General features: G+C 39.8%; 1 protein-coding gene across 1 annotated transcript in view; it reads right to left on the reverse strand.

Annotated features, from left to right (window-relative positions):
- kcnh5b (potassium voltage-gated channel, subfamily H (eag-related), member 5b) overlaps window positions 1-19,194 on the reverse strand; it is a 143,118-nt gene that overhangs the window by 44,941 nt on the left and 78,983 nt on the right. Inside the window, exons 9-11 of the mRNA XM_027278707.1 lie at window positions 13,504-13,703; window positions 10,112-10,171; window positions 7,101-7,293 (exon numbers count right to left, since the gene is read on the reverse strand). Of these exons, the coding sequence (XP_027134508.1) occupies window positions 7,101-7,293; window positions 10,112-10,171; window positions 13,504-13,703 (453 nt within the window). The remainder of the gene's footprint in view (window positions 1-7,100; window positions 7,294-10,111; window positions 10,172-13,503; window positions 13,704-19,194) is intronic.

Genomic DNA, 19,194 nt, shown 5'->3' on the forward strand with positions numbered 1-19,194 from the left:
CCTCGTCTTTCTCTCTTGTCCTCCTCCGTCTTCCTTCATTCAGACCTCCTCCTCCACCGGATTAATGTTTCAAAATAATAAAGAGATCATTGGAGAAGATGAGAATCCCCCAAAATCATCTCTGCTCTTTGTCCCATCACAATCCCTGACTGTGTTCATCATTTACTCATTTATCAGTCATTCCCTGTGTGTGTGTGTGTGTGTGTGTGTGAGTGTGAGTGTGTGTGTGTGTGTGTGTGTGTGTGTGTGTGAGTGTGTGTGTGTGTGTGTGTGTGTGTCATGACATGTTTACAGTAAATATTCCAGCTTGTTTGTGTGTATGAGTGTATTTTTTATTCCATGTAGAATTCATGACTGTGCAAATCAAAGAGTGCCCCCAAAAGGAACTGGATCAAGACCTGACATGCCCAGTCCCACCCACATGCTATCAGTGCTAAAAGCTATCAGTGCTTTTACTTAAAGCTGCAGTACACGATAAAAACGTGCACTGCTGCCTTTCTTGGCCAGGTCACCCTTGTGAAAGAGGTCTTGATCTGAATGTTTTTTATCTGGTTAAATAAAGGTTATATCATAATAACAATAATAATAAAAAACAACGACAACAACAACCGGCTGCCTGTCTTGGATCTGATTGGATGTTTTTGTTCAGGTGCAGTGACTTTTTGGAGCTTGAGGAGGAGCCAAATTATCTTGCGTATGACTGTCAGAATAAAGTGAAAGTTTCATCAAATATGATGAAATTTATTTTTCATAAAATTCACCTACTGCAGCTTTAAGTAAAGGTAGTAACACTAGTGTAGGGATAGTGCAAAATATACTTAAAGATACCTAAAGTACCAAAAAAAGTACTCATTTCAGAGTCATCTTTATTATAATGCTGAATTCTAATTATTGAAATTCAAAACATTTTTATCTTTTAATGCACAGATAAGCTCTTCTTCTCTCTTCCTGTCTGTCGTTCTTCATTTCTTTCTCTGGTGCTGGCAGAACTTCTCTTTCCTTCCTCAGTACAGAGAAGAAAGAAGTTGTCACAGTACAGGACAGCTGTCGCAAAGAGAAGGAAAACTTTCAAGAGAGAAGGGATTTTTAGAACGAAGCCTCCTTTTCATGCCCTGAACACACAAGCAGACTTTTTATCTCGCATCCCCTTACATCCGCTCTCTCCTCCAACCTTCAATCTTTTTCCTCTCCCTTGTTCCGACTCTTCTCTTTCCATCTAGACTTCATCTTCCTCTCCCTCGATCCTCCTCCAGCAGCTTTCTTCTCTCGCTCAAACACAAACTGCAGCTCTAACTATTGTTATTTGGACCTGGAAACATATCTGGTTGCTATGCAACACAAAGTTTGACAACAACTTGAAAGCTATCCAATCAGCATCAGGTGAGTCATTACTGAAAGTGTAGTCTGCGGACCCAAAAGGGTCCTTGAGAGACTTTCAAGGGTTCCCAGAAATAAGCAATGATTTTCCTGACAACATGTGGAAGAGCAGGTTGCCTCGCTGTGCTCCTCACTCAGCTGGTATCTCCTTGGTACGTTTCTATCTTGAGGCAACAGAAAACGATTCTGCCAGTGTCAGTCAGTGTTGCAGTATTTTGCTGCCATTTAAAGCAACTTCAAAATCAAATCCCCCAATAACCTTCTAACTAACTGTCATTTCGGGTCTTACAAACATAATAGTAAGAATCTAGTAAGTTTTAGGAATTTGTTTCAATCTAGATTTGAAATATTAAACTGGGTATGATCTGATCTAATTCTGTGAACCAAAAATCATCATAAAAAATTCATGTCACATCCCACAGTGACTTCACCACATTTAGTGTCATAGATAAACTTAGAAACTGTCAAGAAAGGACAAATCTTACACCTGTTTTCATTATTAAACGGAAAAATATGACCATACACCTTCTGAAGTCAAGTTTCTCTCTTTTACTGAACTAAGATCAGTTTGGTTGAAAGAAATCCTCAATTCACAGAGTTCGATGTGAAAATATTCTGCTACATTTCTGTTTTTGTCAAAGGAGTCTGCTGTCTGCCCTTTAAAGGGCTCATTATTCAGATAGTAAGATGTTTAGAAGTAAGAAGTTGTGGACAGGACAGACGATTGGAAGAGGCACACGATCCACCGGAGAAGGACCACATACCTGTCCCTCAGCGGAGATCCTGCCAGGCTGTAACAGACATCTGTAATCTGCTGTCAGATGATTTGGAGTCTAATGCCAGCTGTCCCCATGCACTGCCTGTTGCTGTCAAAGTCAGTGTTGTTCTGCAGATTTTATTTTTGCAAGTCAGCAGTGAGTTCTGTTGGAGGTATGAGAGCATGCATGAGGACAGCTGGCATTACACTCCAAATCATCTGACAGCAGATTACAGATGTCTGTTACAGCCTGGTGGTACAACGTACAAGCATCTCTCGTTTCCTCAGCAGAAAACTGTTCACTTGTCCAACTCCATTTAAATAGAAATACACCAGGTTCAGGCATTGTTGTTGTTCAGGTATTGAGCTATTATGTCTTAACGACACATTGATTTGATTAATTCCTGTTACACTCCAACGCACTTATAAATTATTATTATTATATTAATTTAACCTGATGTCACTTTTCTTTCATGAACTAATGTCTGTTAAATCCTGTTGATGCTACACTGACTTGTAATCAGGTGAACGGTGTCTCTGTCATTCGTACGTCTGTTCTCACTCTATGTAACTTTGGGCTCCGGGTCAGGAGAAGTACGTAACGCTTTACGGCACTAAGTCACACAGCAGCAACTATTTGACTGATTCTGGTGAAACTGGATCATATTTTATGGAGGAAATGTTTTCTGGTTTTCCCTCTGATGTCCTCCGGCTGCTCCACCTCAACTCTCTGTGATTTACAGAGTTTCCTGATGGACAGTGAAGTAAACTGCTGACAACTGTAGCTGCTGTTAGCTAATGTTAGCTCAGTTTGTTAGCTGGGCTGACTGGACTGTGAGCTCAGAACACAGGAGCAGTGTTAGTGTTTGTACCACACATTTTGGACCACTGGGAAGAAGAGGAGGTTTACAGGCCTGGGGTGTAGAGGAATTCTGATAGGAAAGGGAGGCAGTGTCATGCCAGAACCGGAGCTGGACAAGCGGGCAATGAGGTGCAGTATCAAAGCACCATCTACTTGTTTCTGGAATTTATTTATTATATAGATATTTCTTATTTAATAAATACAGACGTGTTTGAGAGGGCTGCTCGTATTCACAAAGTAAATAAAGGAAAAAATAATAAAAACAAACAAAACAGAAAAGATTGAAAATAGATTGATCAGCTTACTTTTGAAGAGTGTGATGAACGGATTTAAAAAGAGGCTGCAACAGAACGACCAATCATCTCTCTGCAAACTTTTTAAATTATCTTTTGCAACAAGGTGATTGAAGAGGTGTCCACTGTATGTGAGCTCATGTTCATCAGCGTCTGTGTGACACTGATGCCGAGCCCTGACAAGTCCTGAAGCCCAGTGAATTCAAAGTGTGAGTTGAGTGGAAAACAACAGCAGAAAATATTCTTCTTCTAACCCCGTCCATCCTCCAGGGCGCTTCTCATGACAACTAGCTGACGATTTATTAATTAATGTCCTTAGTAGTGATGAAGCAATTTATCATCTAATTGTCTGACTCGGCCTCCTAATGAAGTTAAAGTAGTGGAGAATCTGCAGAGACGTGCCGAGACACTGGAGTCATGATTTTACTCTAAACTGCCTCTTCTTTTCCTTCCTGTCTTCCTCTTAATATTTCATCTCCCTCTTAATGTGTCTCTTTGTATATTTGTTTTACTTCTTTTGTCTCTAACTTGTTTAAAAAGTTTCGCCCTCATATCATCTCTTTGCTGTTTTGCTCACTTTGTCCTCCCGTTCTCTCGCATCATGCCACGTTCAGCAAAAACAGCAGCTGCAACAGACTCTCGCTATCTGCTGCAGGGGATCTGCAGCTCCAGCGTAATGGATCATTATCTTGCATGCCAGCGACAAGCTTCCGAGAACACAATCACGCACCAATATGTGGCTGCAGCAGTTTCTAAGCACGCCATCCAGGATCACTACGTTCTATAATAATGTATCATCGATTTATTGTAGATGATACGGCCTATCTACAACAAACATTAAAAAAGTCAGTGATAAGCAACCTTTCTTAGCATCCATGTTGTTAAAAAAACAGGTTTTTAAATGTTTCTGAGCTATAAAAAAAAACATGTTCAGAGCTTGAACCTGCATTAGCGCGCATTCAGACAGGATCAGGCGCTGCAGCAGGGTTGTGCAACAGTTGAGGGGAACGGGTGAGGTGAGCTGAGGTGGGCGGCTCGGGGTGTGTCTATATGTGCTGAATGTAACGGCTGTGAAACAATCAGGAAATAACTTTTTATTTCTCTGATTAACTGGCTTTATCAAGGCCAGTGCTCGCTCACTCTTATTCACTGTCTATGTCACTCGACCAAAGCGCCACTCGTTGAAACCATCGACACAAACCGAATGAAACTTCTTTGTCTCTATTTTGCAGTGTAAATTATGAGACAGATTTAGAAGCTGGGTACATGAATTAAACAAAGCCAGAACACAACAGGTAGAGTTTAGATAGACTCAGTTTCAGAGACTTCAGGGTGACTGTAAAAGTTTGACTGGTCTGATCGTTTGATTTGTTGCCCGGTTTCCAAAAGTTGGATCTGGCTCAACTTCTGCACCACAGGTTGTTTTTGGGGACGCAAATTCATTTAAGCTAATGAAAACTTAATCGTAATGATTAAATTCTGTAAGTAGAGCCCTTTAAATCTGACACACTGGACATTTAAAAGTTAAACAATGAAACAGAATTTCATCTCTGAGCATTTTAGCTTCTTTTAGACCATAGTTTTGGTTATACGTATAGCGTAGTATACAGGTATACGTAGTCAGCCCTCATCTTGACCCTGTTTCCAGCAGCAGGCGGCTGTTTTAGTTCATAAAGCTCTATTAAACTGTACAAAACCTGCTGGGCAGCAAACAGCAGATCGTCTGTCTGCTGTTTGCTGTGGAGCATTTAGCAGCTAAAGAGCCGGATATTTCTTCAGGCGTTGGTGGACGCCAAAGGAGATAAAATGAGAGTGAATATTGGACAAACACCAGCATAATGGGATGATCATGCTGCTCTGCGTCTGCTTGTTCTCAGCAGAACAACTTTATAAGACAATATTTTATCAGGGCTTTGTGTCTGTGAGGTTGATCTAATGTTTTCTAGCTCTGCAGTGGCCGAAAACAGATTAATGCAGCTCCACATTACACCTTCACTGTTCTCGATTCAAGGAAGGTTAGAGGTTCATACTCTGAGCATCATTTCTCTCGGTAATACTGCAACAATATAATTATTTCTCATTATTGTTCAGAAATCAGCAGCCTGAACGCATTTTCAGTTTGACCTCCCAACAAAGTGCTTTAGATAATCTGGCTGGTTCGTGGCATTGTTTACAACCTGTTCAAGGTTGCTCTGCTGGACTATTTTTAGTGATGCTGTTGAGTTCAGAAATTATTTTGGTGAGTATAATATCAGACTGCAACCAGTAAAAACAATCAACAGAAACTAATGTTATGAAAATAAAATACAAGTTGTAATAATAAACCAGTTTTCATTTGAGGAATAAATTCCTCCTTCTCGTTTAAAGGTCCCACATTGTAGAAAGTGAGATTTCCATATATGAAAATGTTTAACACAGCCTGTATTCAGAAACTGGGCCTTAACCAAACCAACTAACTAAACCAATGAAGCCAACACAGGAAATGCCAAGAACTGCAGTTCCTGAAATGTCCAAGTGAGTCAGTCTCCATAAGTCCCCATGTTCAAATGTCCAACTTCACAGCAGAAATAAACATGTTTACAGCCTGGTACAAAAAACTGTTTTGGTCTCTGTAGCTAATTTCCCCGTTCATGACAACTGTACTGAGGGTGAATTTATACACAAGCGTGGACGCTTTGATTGACAGGTGGGTGCTTTACAGAGAACTTGTTTGAGTAACCAGGCATCATTTAGCTCTTCAGGTCCATCAAAGATCCATGTCTTTGATGATTTTTAGATTAGCAGCATACAGCATACTGCCAACATAGCGATGGCCAAACAGACAGACAGACAGACAGACAGACAGACAGACAGTGAGCTCTTCAGAAACCTGTGGATGATGTCAGGTGAGACTATAATAATAAAGTATAAGGAGTATAAACGCATATCTGCATATGAAAGCAGAATCTGCACACGTGGGACCAAGACTTTGGTATCAGATCCGTTCTGGTTTATGTTTGCAGTCCAAGTGGCACTGACCAATCAGGTTTGAGCATGTTTTTCCTGTCATCCTTGTGTATAAGGTGCTATTTGGACTGCAGACTGCGTCTAAAACAATTCAGACCTGTTGTGTCAAATACTTTTGCTCTCTGCTCGTGTTGTCATGAGACATTTTCAGGCCCAGTGACATCACTGTCGTCATGTGTGAGTGATTTTCACTTGAGCTGAAGGATTACGTGTTTTTCTGTCTATGTGTGGAGAGAGTCGTCATACCTGCTGGGATTATGAAAACACTACAAACTCAGAAAAGGTCAAAAATGCGTCACCATCAACTCAAAAAACAAAAGAAACCCAGAAAACAGGCGGCAGGCGTTCTGGCTCTCTAAAAATAAAACACATTCGAGTGTCAGCTGGGCGATCTTCTCTCAAAGGGCTCAACACCAAACCGTCAAATACCAGCAGTTTATTTCCTCTTTTGTTTTATTGTGAATCTTTGACCTCACGTCTTCATGAGCTCACACAGATTATGTTTCTATGAATCAGTGAGTCATTTGTCATTTACCACATATTATTATCCATCTCTTTCTTCTTTATGACCTATATGTCTTTTTTATTGTGGATGCTTTAATGAAAAGAAAAACAGCATTAAATCTGCACTACAGCTGCAGCTAACAATCATTATTCTGTATGAAAGGTCAGAAAATTGTGAAATACGGCTTATCGTGTCTTCCAACAGAGCAGGATGTCTTCAGATCACTTATTTTGTCCAACCAAGCCAACAAAAACCACAGATTCCCAACGTCAGTAAAAAACCTCTCTCATGACCACGTACCTAAGATGGCGATGACCTCGTCGTCCTGGATGACCTCCAGTGACCCCGACACAACGAAACACAGCGTGTCCACGCTCTCTCCGGCGTGGAAGATCAGATCTCCGGGGGCACAGTGGGTGGTCTGAAACTCCACGGCCAGCGAGCGCAGGCAGCCGTCAGAGGCTAACCGGAATGCGGGATGTTCGTTAAACACCTGAGTGAGATGGCAGGTGATTAGTTATCATCTGCAGTTTAAAGCTGCTATAAAATCTTTTATTTGTTAGTTACTTATTAGTCTGGTTTAAAATTCTGTGTTCATTGGTATGAGTACAACAGTTCTCTCTCTCCCACTCTCTCCCTCCCTCCTCCTGTGGTCCTGCATGATGTCCACTACACATATTACTACTCATTATTGCTACTATATCTCCATTACAGTTTATAGTTTATGATTTGCTGCTGCTGTGATGATGACCGTCTACCAATGAGCTTGGGTCTGCTCGAGGTTTCTGCCTGTTAAAAGGAAGTTTTTTCCAACTGCTTGCTCATGGTAGAATTGTTGGTCTCTGTTAATATTATAAAGAGTACAGTCTAGACCTGCTCTGTATGAAAAGTGTCATGAGATGCTATAATATATGCGCTATATAAATAAACTGAATTGAATTCTGTTTTTAAAGTATACCTCTACAAGTGACAGTCATGAAATTTTGATATTTAAGATCCTCGGACGACCAATCAGAGGACAGTGACCTCATGATTTTTATCTTGTGCCTGTCTGTATGAAAACCAAAACCTCCGCTGTGTCCAACAAAGCTTTGCTAAGCATGCACATGCTCCTCAGAGGATGAACCCTTATGATTTGGAACACAACCCTTTGTTTAGTGCCGCTCCCTTTAGCTGTGACCCTCATCGTCTGAACGAAATCTCATGTTTCAGTGAATGTTGTATTTTCTTCTCTTTTTAAACTTGGTTCTTCCACCTCTTTGTTTTCCTCTCTGCAGAACAAGTTACAAACAGTGAGATGATCCATCACAATGAATAGTGAAGCCTTCGTTTGTTACTTCTTTCACTGCAAGAGAACCATACGTGGTCATGAAATATAATTGCCAGGATATAATCCCTCGGTCGTCTCTCAAACTTCACCCACCACTCTGTCTTTTCACTCAGGGAACAGCAGCTGGAAGTTAATAAATAAATAAATCTTCTAATTTAATTTGGTTAACTTGATCGCCTCATGTGTATTAACTAGTGCTGTCAAAATTAACGCGTTAATTTTGTCGATTAATTTTAAAGAATTAACGCAATTAACGCGGTTTTGTTTACTTCCGGTTGCGGCCGCCATTTTGGATGTGTCAAAGTAGTTTCCCAGATATATTAGTGTGTGTGTTAATGGGTGTATAAGAGGCATTAACTTAAAGCCCTCACGGAGACTGCGCCCTGGGCGGTCGCCCACATTGTCCACAGCTAAAACCGGCCCTGCTTGTATTAGTTTACGGGCAGATCTGCCACATCCAATATGGTGGACGCGTTAACGTATCGCAGCAACGGACCAACCTGCTCAATGAGGCGTCTGTGTATATATGTCTATGATCTGTCCTAACTAAAGGAGAGTCTATGTATATGTCTATGATCTATCCTAACTAAAGGAGAGTCTATGGCGGAAAGATGGATAAGGACGGACTTTTAGGGGGAACATTTCATTTTAAAAAGTTGCCCGGCTCGTTGGACAAAAACAAGGCAATTTGCACAGTTTGCAAAGCCGAATTTAAATTCCACAGAAGTAACACGACTTTAACATATCACCTCAAAGCAAAACACCCAGTCTACACTACAGGAGTGTGGCACTCGTCAGTATATTTCCTCATTCTGGCTTTTTTCTATTAGCACTGTGCATATGTGCACCTTAAGCCAATAAAATGAATAAATTTAAATATACTTTCTATGTGTTTATTCTACATTAATTTGATCATTTTACATAAATAAATATTCATTGTAAGCTTCAGTCTCAGAAAAATGCATTTAATTTATTGATATATTTATTGATAGATTAATCGCGATTAATCGCGATTAATTACAGAATTTTTTGTGATTAATTAGTTAATTTTTTTTTATCGATTGACAGCCCTAGTATTAACACATTGGTTTGAGATGTTTAACATTAAAAGGAGAAGAGTCCAGTTTTCTTTGGATGGAGCGTTCACTTTCTGCAGGTTTTCAAACATGCATTTTACGTTTTCAGCCACGAACAAACTTTATTTGGAGAAGTCAGAGTGACACTTTTTACTTGCTTTAATTTATTCTTTGTGACAAAATTCTGATCATGTTCCTCGGGCTCATTAGTTTTGGTTTTTTGCTAAACTTCCACAAACTTCACTTTCTGTCTTTTTAATTACTTTGTGGTGCTTAATGAGCAGCACATTTGCATTTGCTACTTTTCTTTCCTGATCTGTTTTCTTTGCAAAAGGATTTCGTTTGTGGTCGACTGTGGGGAGCAGTGTCTTCCTGCAAAGGGAAACAATGTCTTGTGGATTTTACAGGCAAAAATGTGGCTGAGAATCAATTTAAAACCTGTTTCCTTCTTTTGAAACATCCACTTATTTTTGGTGAAATGAAAAATGAAAGCTCGGAGCACCAAAGGACATCTCTCCATGCTGCAGCCCTAACTTTGAAGAGAGGTCTATGTTTGAGAAAGAGATATTTGAGGCATCATCAGAGCCTCCCGCTCTGAATGACACAACTAATTTTAGTGACTCGTATTTGTCATTTGACACAAAGGTGTCCTTTGTTCAATGCCGGGTCAGCAGTTTGAGTCTGCTAAAGTTATCTCATATTAGTCATGTGAACCCACCCAGCCTGTGTTCAGTTTTGTAACAAACACATCCAAGGACTGGACTGAAGGAGTGAAGCTGATGATCTAAAAGACAGTTTGTGTGAAGAGTTTTACTCTAGTACTTACTAGATGTTAACTATTAACATCGTGTTTCATTTAGTGAAGCACTGTGATGTGCATCTATATGAAAACCACAGATACATACCTTCCTATTGAGGTGGACGCAGATGTCGGCCCTCATGTCCTTAGGACAGATGGACAAGACCTGAAAGACAGACAGATGGAAATGAGGGCGTAAACACTGCTGTAAAAACAGAGGAGGACATTGGATTCTCTTTGTAAAGCTGTTTTAGAGTCGGGGTCAGATAGAGATCAGACCTAGGACTGTCGCCATGTCCTCGATGGTGAAGTATCTGATGCAATTGGTCCAATCAATGCAAACTTTGTAAAAAAAATCATCTGGTGGAAGTCTCTGGTGTGCTTTCTCTATAAACCATGTGATGCAGATGCACATGACATACTGTATGGGGGAAGATCCGATCTGGGGGCCAAAATCTAAAAAATGTTTTCTTCCTCAAATACCCAGCTTGCTTTGCAGCAGTTCAGAAATTCAAGCTGATTTTGTTGTTGTTGTGTTCACTGACTCCCTCTGGGTGCCAAAAAGCCTTAACAGTAAATTGTAATCGTTTTGTCCGGCTCATTACACAAATTCTGAAATCCAGTCTAATTAACCGAAGCATCACAGTAAAACGCAGGATACTAAATATGATCTCGTCCTCTACAAGCCTGCCGTGTTAAATATGAACAGATTTTACAGAGGGGATGACAATAAATCATTTATAGCCTCTGCAACATTAAAACAACATCTTTGAAAATCATCTTTCTTCATCTAGTTATAGTGGAAGACGATCGTAGCCCTGAGTCACTTCAGGAGCCTCTGGCCTCTGGTCCACTAATTGGCCCCAGCTCGTTTATACTGAGGTCTGTTCAAGAATGTTTAATTAGCTCAACAAAACCCTGGAAGATGGGATTGATGGAGAGGAGGAGGCTCACACTCTAAAGAGGTAAAGAGTAAGAAAAGACCCATTCAAACGGGGCAAATATAACAAGATTACATGAAATAATGAATTAACCCGGCAACCTCAGCAGTTACACACAGCGCCTTTTCATCAGATAATAAAATTAAAATCATCACAAACCTTCTCATAACCATTTAATATGAAGAACAATGCAACAATGCAGAAATAAATCATTAAATACATTTTGGTAATACATGTCTGTATGCTAAGTGAGAGGGCAGGTTAACGGTTAAAACCGAGCTAGCTTGTGTGATGTAAATGAATCATTTGCCTGGTTGTGGCACGGGATCCTCAAGCTAACCAATCCTGCTTCAGACTGATTTAGGACCGCCCCATCAGTTAGGATACAGGCACATACATAAATAAATGTAAATAAAATACAGAATCAACCTTTTTTTTTAAATTATTACCAAAATCGGTCAGTTCCCAATTGGAGACAAACTTCTGCAATTAAAATGAACATTGCTCCAGTGGCGTCAGAGGGACCATAAACACAAACAGAGCCAGAACTCGAACAGAACTTCAGGCTGCAGACAGAGCGTTTGATTCGGTCTGTCTTTGCCGGACTACAAGAGGTGATCTGCGACAGATTCTCAGCTTTACGTGGCAGATTAATGTTTGATGACAATAATCAGTGTTTACCACAGTTATTACGAATCACAGCACGTCCCCAGGTAATATCAGATACAACGAGAGAAAAGAAGAACAGCACTGTTTGAATGTGTTTGCTTTAATTACACTTCTGTTTTTGTCACCTCCTCTGAGGGCTGATCGCGCTGCAGGTAATGTGTTGGCTTCATAAATGGCTGTAGATTCACATGTGAGGAGTTTGTGTTATGTCAATGTGTATTTTTAAAACCTTCGTTCCTTCAGTTTGTGAAAATTAGGGTTACACTGCTATTCAGATGTTTCAAATCAGACAATGTGTGTGTGTGTTCCTCTTTATTACATGTCCGGAGGGCACTTCCTTTTATTAATGTTTTGCTGAGGCTGGCAGGGTAAGGTAAACTTCAGGTTAAAATATAAATAGAGGAATTCCAGAACAGAACAAGGGTCAGAGACAGGTCCAAGAGGTGACATTTAGATTGGGGATATACTGAATACTGATTAAGGGAAAAGAAAAACGTTAGATCTGTTGACAATTTGCAGAGGTTTGAGACAGCCCATTATCGATTGTATAAGAACCAACTGGTAGAGCTCCACAGGGAGCCTTTTTCTCTGTAACCCCTTTTGTGTGTTGCACTGTGAAACACTCCTTCTTGTACAAGAACAATAAATTCAACTTAGACTTTGATACTTTGAATCAAGCCCTCCTTATTCAAGGGTTTTTCTTTTAAATTCCTGTAATAGTTTGAGTAAAGATTTCAAATTTGAAAAATGTGCTCTGGCTAGAAACTGTAAAGTTTTATTGCTCTTGTAAAACATTAACAAGAGAAATAGAAATTAAAATAAGCAATAAATCAAATGACTTGTTCATCCTTCGACAATTCATATAAAGTTTTATTCAAACAAAATGACCTCAATACGAGTGGCAATCAAAACTATTCCTATCCCACCAGGAGCTGTTGCTACGTAACTCTCTGTCATCCAGTGACTTTTCTACTTTTCTGTTTGTTTTTGTGTTTGTTTCTTAGAAGTTATTAAAAGTTATTTAGTTATTTACTTATCTTAAGTGTGAGCAAGCAAGTAAACTGCTGTCAGCTGTAGCTGCTGTTAGTTAATGTCAGTGATGTCAGCAGAGCTGGTGTCGCGCTAGAACTGGAGCTGAGTGAGCAGGCAATGTAACCGGGCGGGTTTTTCAGTTCAACGTTCTGTTTCTAATAGCACATGCAGCACATCCAGGCTTCTGTTTTACTGTAATGTGTTACATCTCACAACACTGGTAACAGGCTATAGTGCCAATGATGTATTTTATTTATTTATTTCATCACATACTCTAGATTCATGTTGACTGGATTAATTATTGTGTCATACTGTACTTACTAAAGGAACTTTTTCCATGTCACTAATTAGAAAAAGCTCATTCTGTGTGTTGCAGCAGTTCACGTGGTTTGTTTGTTTTGCTCATGTTGACAGACTCATCAAGATGACTGTAATCGGTTACTTAAATTGAAGTTACACATATCAAGTTTTCAAGTGAAACATCCGTTACACTGATCAACAACATGACTTGACATAAGAACCTAAACTGTGTATCTACGAGCGCTTTGATGGGTCAGAAGTTCAGTGCTCAGCGTGTATTTGGGTGATGAGGTTGTAACAGGAAGTGACTGGTGACTGGCTTCCAGGCATTTGTGGTTATTTTCTCTTCTATGTTTGTCCCAGTGTTTCTTGTCACATGATTTGTTTACAGCTTCTTTCTTTGTGGCACAGTTGTTTCATTAAGTTAAATTATAGTGATGTATGGTTGTATGTATGGCTGCTTCATCCAACATGGTCTCCATGTAGATTTTGCTTCCTCACGTGACTGATGTTTGTGTAATGAGCTTCAACCTGACCTTTGACCTCTCAGTCTCACCTTCTCCGTGTCGATGCCTTTGGACATGGACCAGGTGGAGACGATGTAGTCCATCACCCGCTCGCTCAGCCCCTTGGGAACCTGGTAGAGCTTCAGGAAGTCCCTGACGTTGTTGAGCATCTCGTGGTAACGGTTGGTGTTGGCGTACATCTGCTGGAAGATGGTCGTCACATTTCCAAAGATGGTGGCATAGAGCAAAGCTGGAGAGAGAGACAGAAGAGAGGGATGAAATATATCAGCCTCTGTCAACACATGAGGTTCAAGCATGAAACAACCGTCCTGCATCAACATCAACCATCCTTAAAACCCTTCATATTAACCATGTAGCAACCACTTAAAACCACAATCAACTTCTTAGCAACCATTCAGAAATCACCAGCAACTACTTCCCAAACACGCAATGTTCAATCATCTAGGTCTTCATAATAAACCATTGATGAAATTAGGATAACTATAGATTACAATCAATCAAAACGGCCTACTCTACAGCATTTCTCCCCTTGTTCTATTCCTCCTTTTGCTGGAGACCTTGTTAGTACCTGGAACCAAGTTTGATAACCATTGATCCAGGAGATATCCTGCAACTATCCACAAAATATCCAAAGAATGTCAGCTTGAAGGTCCATAACTGACCTAAAAAATGACAGTCACAAAAAAGGAAAACCAAACCTTTGGATAAGATTTCATCACATCTTCATTTTCATCTTTTATTTTATTTATGATGCCCATTGTTTTTCCAGTGAGTTGGACTTTGTTTTAAGAATTATCGCCAAAATCCTGTCTACACACACCAAACCATGCGAGGGAGCTAGACTCGAGAGATCAAGTAAGAATTAATTTTACCGGGCTTGAAGCTGTGTGATCGTGTCCAAACCACAGTGGTATGAACCAATCAGTGACTTTTGAGGAACTACTTGCATCTACAACTGAGCTACACTAATTTATCGTGTGACTGGACAGAGGACAGAGGGTGTCACTCCCTGTACAGATTGTAAAGCCCTCTGAGGCAAATGTACTTTGTGACTTTGGGCTATACAAATAAAATTGATTTGATTTGATTTGATTTGACTGTTGGCTTGAAATCAAGGTGAAAAAGGTGAAAAAAAGGTGAGTTTTAATGCTTCTAGAATCAGTCACATCAGAACTGAAGAGATTTCTTGAAAGAAAAGCAGAGAAAAACACTCAAGGCTTTTGATGGAAAAATTTTCAGATGGAAAAACAGTTTTCATTTGACTGTTATATGGTTTGTTCATCTGACTGTTTGAAGTTCGCCCATGATAGACCAGTGGTTCATCCGCCAAGTAGTTTTTGGAAGTGGCTTCCCTTTTAAAAACAGTTTCCAATTTCTCATGTGTTTCTGTGTAGCAAACCATCTGGCATAGTCATCCCAAAAACCTTTACAATCACCCAGGAATCACCAAACTCCTGCCAGTCACCATCAAAAAACCATTTAAAAACAAGAAAGCATCTAGAAACATCACTACATTAGCAACCATCTAGCAGCATCTCTGAAAATCTATTCCAAGCTCCTGTTCATGCGACAGACCTCATTGACATCCAGGGTTTTCTCTAGCTGCTATTTTTCTTTTGGTAATGATCAAAGATTTGAAGTAGTTAAAACTGTTGCACAAAACAGGGAAACATTGCAGATTTAATTGTAGACGTCTACTATGAATAGGCAAAGAGGAAGGTGAAAGAAGCTGTTGGTTGTAAAACAAACATGTACTGTATGATGTCTAATCCCGTCTTAATGGCTGCTGTTAACTGCTGAGGCAGTGTTCGAGAAGACGAACAGGAGTTTTACCCCCTTTGCACTTAAAGTCATTGTGCGTCGTTGCTGCCGAGCTGAGCCGTCAGCCTTCTCTCTACCCTGCTACTGCCTCTCGTCTGTTTCCATAGAGACCTCACTCAAAATAGTTCCCACTTTTTTCCCCCTCCGCCTCCCAGCCAATAAAAATGACAAAAGAAAGAGGTGAAGGAATGACAAGTTTAAAGACTTTTGGCTTGAAAATGAGGATTAGTAGGAGGTGAGGGGTTCAAATGATGGCTCATGAACCGCAAAATAAGAGGGGTGGGGAAGAGCAAAAGTTCTGTACAAGTGAATGTCATGTCAGAACAAAAGTGCGAAAGAAAGTAAGAGTATGTTGGATATGAAAGTGACTGTGTGTTTTAGATAAGGGTTGTATATGTACAGTGCCTTGAAAAAGTATTCATACCGCTTCAACTTTTTCACATTTTGTGACCTTACAATCACAAACTTGAATGTATTTAGTTGAGATTTTGTATAAGTAGCACATAATTGTGAAGTGGAACGAAAATCATATATGGTTTTCAAAATTTTAATATAAATCTGAAAAGTGTGGTGTGCATTTGTATTCAGCCCCTTGTACTCTGATACCCCTAAAAACAATCCAATGCAATCACCTTCAAAAGACACCTATGTGCAATTTACTCATAGTATAAATACACCTGTTCTGTGAAGGCCTCAGCGGTTTGTTAGAGAACACTAGTGAACAACAGCATCATGAAGAACAAGGAACTTACCAGACAGGTCAGGGATAAAGTTGTGGAGAAGTTTAAAGCAGGGTTAGGTTATAAAAAAAATATCCCAAGCTTTGAACCTTTGAACATCTTAAGGACCACTGTTCAATCCATCATCCAAAAATGGAAAAAGTATGGCACAACTGCAAACCTACCAAAACATGGATGTCCACCTAAACTGACAGAGCGAGCGAGGAGAGCACTGGTCAGAGAAGCAGCCAAGAGGCCCATGGTCACTCTGGAGGAGCTGCAGAAATCCACAACTCAGGTGGGAGAATCTGTCCACAGGACAACTATAAGTCGTGCACTCCACAAATCTGGCCTTTATGGAAGAGTGGCAAGAATAAAGTTGAATTGTTGAAAGAAAGGCATAAGAAGTCCCATTTGCAGTTTGCCACAAGCCATGTAGAGGACACCGCAAACATGTGGAAGAAGGTGCTTTAGCAAAGTTTAACTTTTTGGCCAAAATGCAAACCGCTATGTGTGGCGGAAAACTAACACTGCTCATCGCCCTGAACACACCATCCCCACTATGAAACATGGTGGTGGCAACATCAAGCTGTGGGGATGCTTCAGCAGGGACAGAGAAGCTGGTCAGAGTTGATGGGAAGATGGATGGAGATAAATACAGGGCAATCCTGGAAGAAAACCTGTTGGCTGCAAAAGATTTGAGACTGGGAAGGAGATTCATCTTCCAGCAAGACAATGACCCTAAACATAAAGCCTGAGCTATAATGGAATGGTTTAGATCAAAGAATAGTCATGTCTTAGAATGGCCCAGTCAAAGTCAAGACCTAACCTAGACCTAAAACCTAACCTAAGACTTAAAATTTTGAAAAATATGTATCATTTCTGTTCTACTCCACAATTATGTATGTATGACATAAAATCTCAATATAAAATGTTTAAGTTTGTGGTTGTAAGGACGCAAAATGTAAAAAAATTCAAAGGGTATGAATACTTTTTTAAGGCACTGTACATGAGAAAGCATGAAAAAAAAAACGGATGGACAAAAGAAAGAGAACCAAAGAAAGACGACCTGGAAGATGCTGAAAGCAAAGAAAAGTGTGTTTTTAAGCTCACAGAAGAAATAAGTCAAAAATAAAGAAAAGAAGGATTCAAAGACACAAAGAGTGTTTGGATGGAAGACAAAAACAGGGGGAGAGAAAGGTGTAGCATGTCTGCAGTGAGATAAACACTGTTCCAGTTTAGTTCTCTCAGAGTCGCCAGCCTTCCAGGGCCCTCCAGGACCTTTCCAGGACCCTGTCAGCTGGTAAAGATGGACTCTAACAAGACTGCTGATCTGGAACTGAAAGCTCAGAGACACAGCTTTCACCTCCACCAAACACAAGACTAATTGGGCAACTTGGTGGTTCAGCAGTTAGACACTGCCACCTCAGCACAAAGAATGACAGAGGTTTAACCCCTCTGGAAGTTTCTCTGTCGAGCCTAAACAACCTCTCAGTGTTTGCCAGGATTTTCAGTGGTTAATGCAGACTCTTGCATACACTCTCGGCAAATCATCTTCTATTTCAGTTCATTTATGGAGGTGAAAGGGAAGAAGTTTGGTGACAAAAACTACACAAAGACACCTGACAGTCCCAAAAGAAGAAAAAGTATACTGTAGCTCTCAAAACAATACACTTTCTCGAAGGGAAGCTAATTAACTACAAACTCAGAACTATACTTTCACAGTGTTTTCACAGCCATATTATGTGGAAAGCTAATTAGCAACTTTGGCTTTGTCTGACTATTGGCACAAAACTGAACTTCTTATACAATTACCAGGAATACATGAGTCAGTCGTCTGTCAAGCTAACCCATCAACCATGAACACACAGCAAAAGATAAAGCAACAAGAACATTTCAATCATATTTGTAGGTACAAGCTTTTGGAAAAAATGGGGCACCATAAAGAGCCAAAACATTGAACCCTGCTGAAATAAAAAATACATCCAAATGTTTGAGCCTGGTTACGCTGATGAGATGTTTCTAATCATTCTTCAGTCTATGAAAAACCCTCTGAGTTCAGATGGTTCAATCAAAGTACGCAGGCTACAGTTTATAGCTGTCATTTTAATACTATATTTGAAATCTGATATGTCCCCCGTGGCTCTATATATTTAAATCTGTCTCTGTTTTCCCCCTCGAGTAGCCAGAGAGAGATGGGCTGTTGGGAGTTTTTGGAAGGGTTGATGGTCAGGATGGGATGGAAGATGAAGATCTTCATTTCCTCGTATTTAATAGCCGATGGAGCGGCCTCAAGGGAGATAAGACCAGGCACTGTCAAAGGAGTGAAGTTTGTTTCCAAATTGACAGGTACACTGGAAAGGAAAATATATCAACATAAAAACATTATATCCAGTGGGTCCATTTGTTGTTTTCCAATATTGTCGCTAACCAGGTCAAACAGTGATGGGTCAGTGATGTCTTTAGGTGTGGATATTCAATTTGTTTCTTCTTTTGTCTTCAGCCACGTGAAAGCAAGGATGCATCTTTCCTGTTTGTCAGGAAATGTTTTCTAATGAACCAACTACACTTTATTGTTAAAGGTTATATGTATGAGTACTGAAACATGTTTTTCTAAATTAAGGATTAATTTAGCTCAAACCAGAGTTAATTAACACTGGAAAGACTAACCAAGATGGTGTTGGTGAGTTTTATTTGATTTCTGCCCATGAATGTATGATGCTACAATTATATGTGAGGTAGCATTTTTGTTAAAGGAGTCTGGTATAACAAAAAGATGTGTCTCTGTATCTCCATGATGACGCTGACGCATTTGTCCCAAAAGATGATGCTGCCACTACTGCCAACTATGTTTCGTGAATATTTTAACATGTTGTTCTGTGAATTAATCGTTTATTTTCAACCAAACCAACATAAATAAATGGTTTTGTCAGTCAATTTAGAGTCTGGTGGGTTGTAGCAACCCTTTGTGGCAGTGAATTTTATCTATACATGTATAATAATAGTATTACTTAGGTAGGTCAGGCATCAGGATTTATGATTGTAATTATCCATATAAGTGCTTCTTAACCTTTTAGAGTCACAGCTCCAAGAAATAACCAACTCTTTTTTTCTAAAAACGTATCTGTAAAAACAGATTTAAAGAATGTTTTATCAGGTGACAAAAAATAGAAGATGTGA

The sequence above is a fragment of the Larimichthys crocea genome, chromosome V, assembly GCF_000972845.2.
Source record: "Larimichthys crocea isolate SSNF chromosome V, L_crocea_2.0, whole genome shotgun sequence".
Classification (NCBI taxonomy): Eukaryota; Metazoa; Chordata; class Actinopteri; family Sciaenidae; genus Larimichthys; species Larimichthys crocea.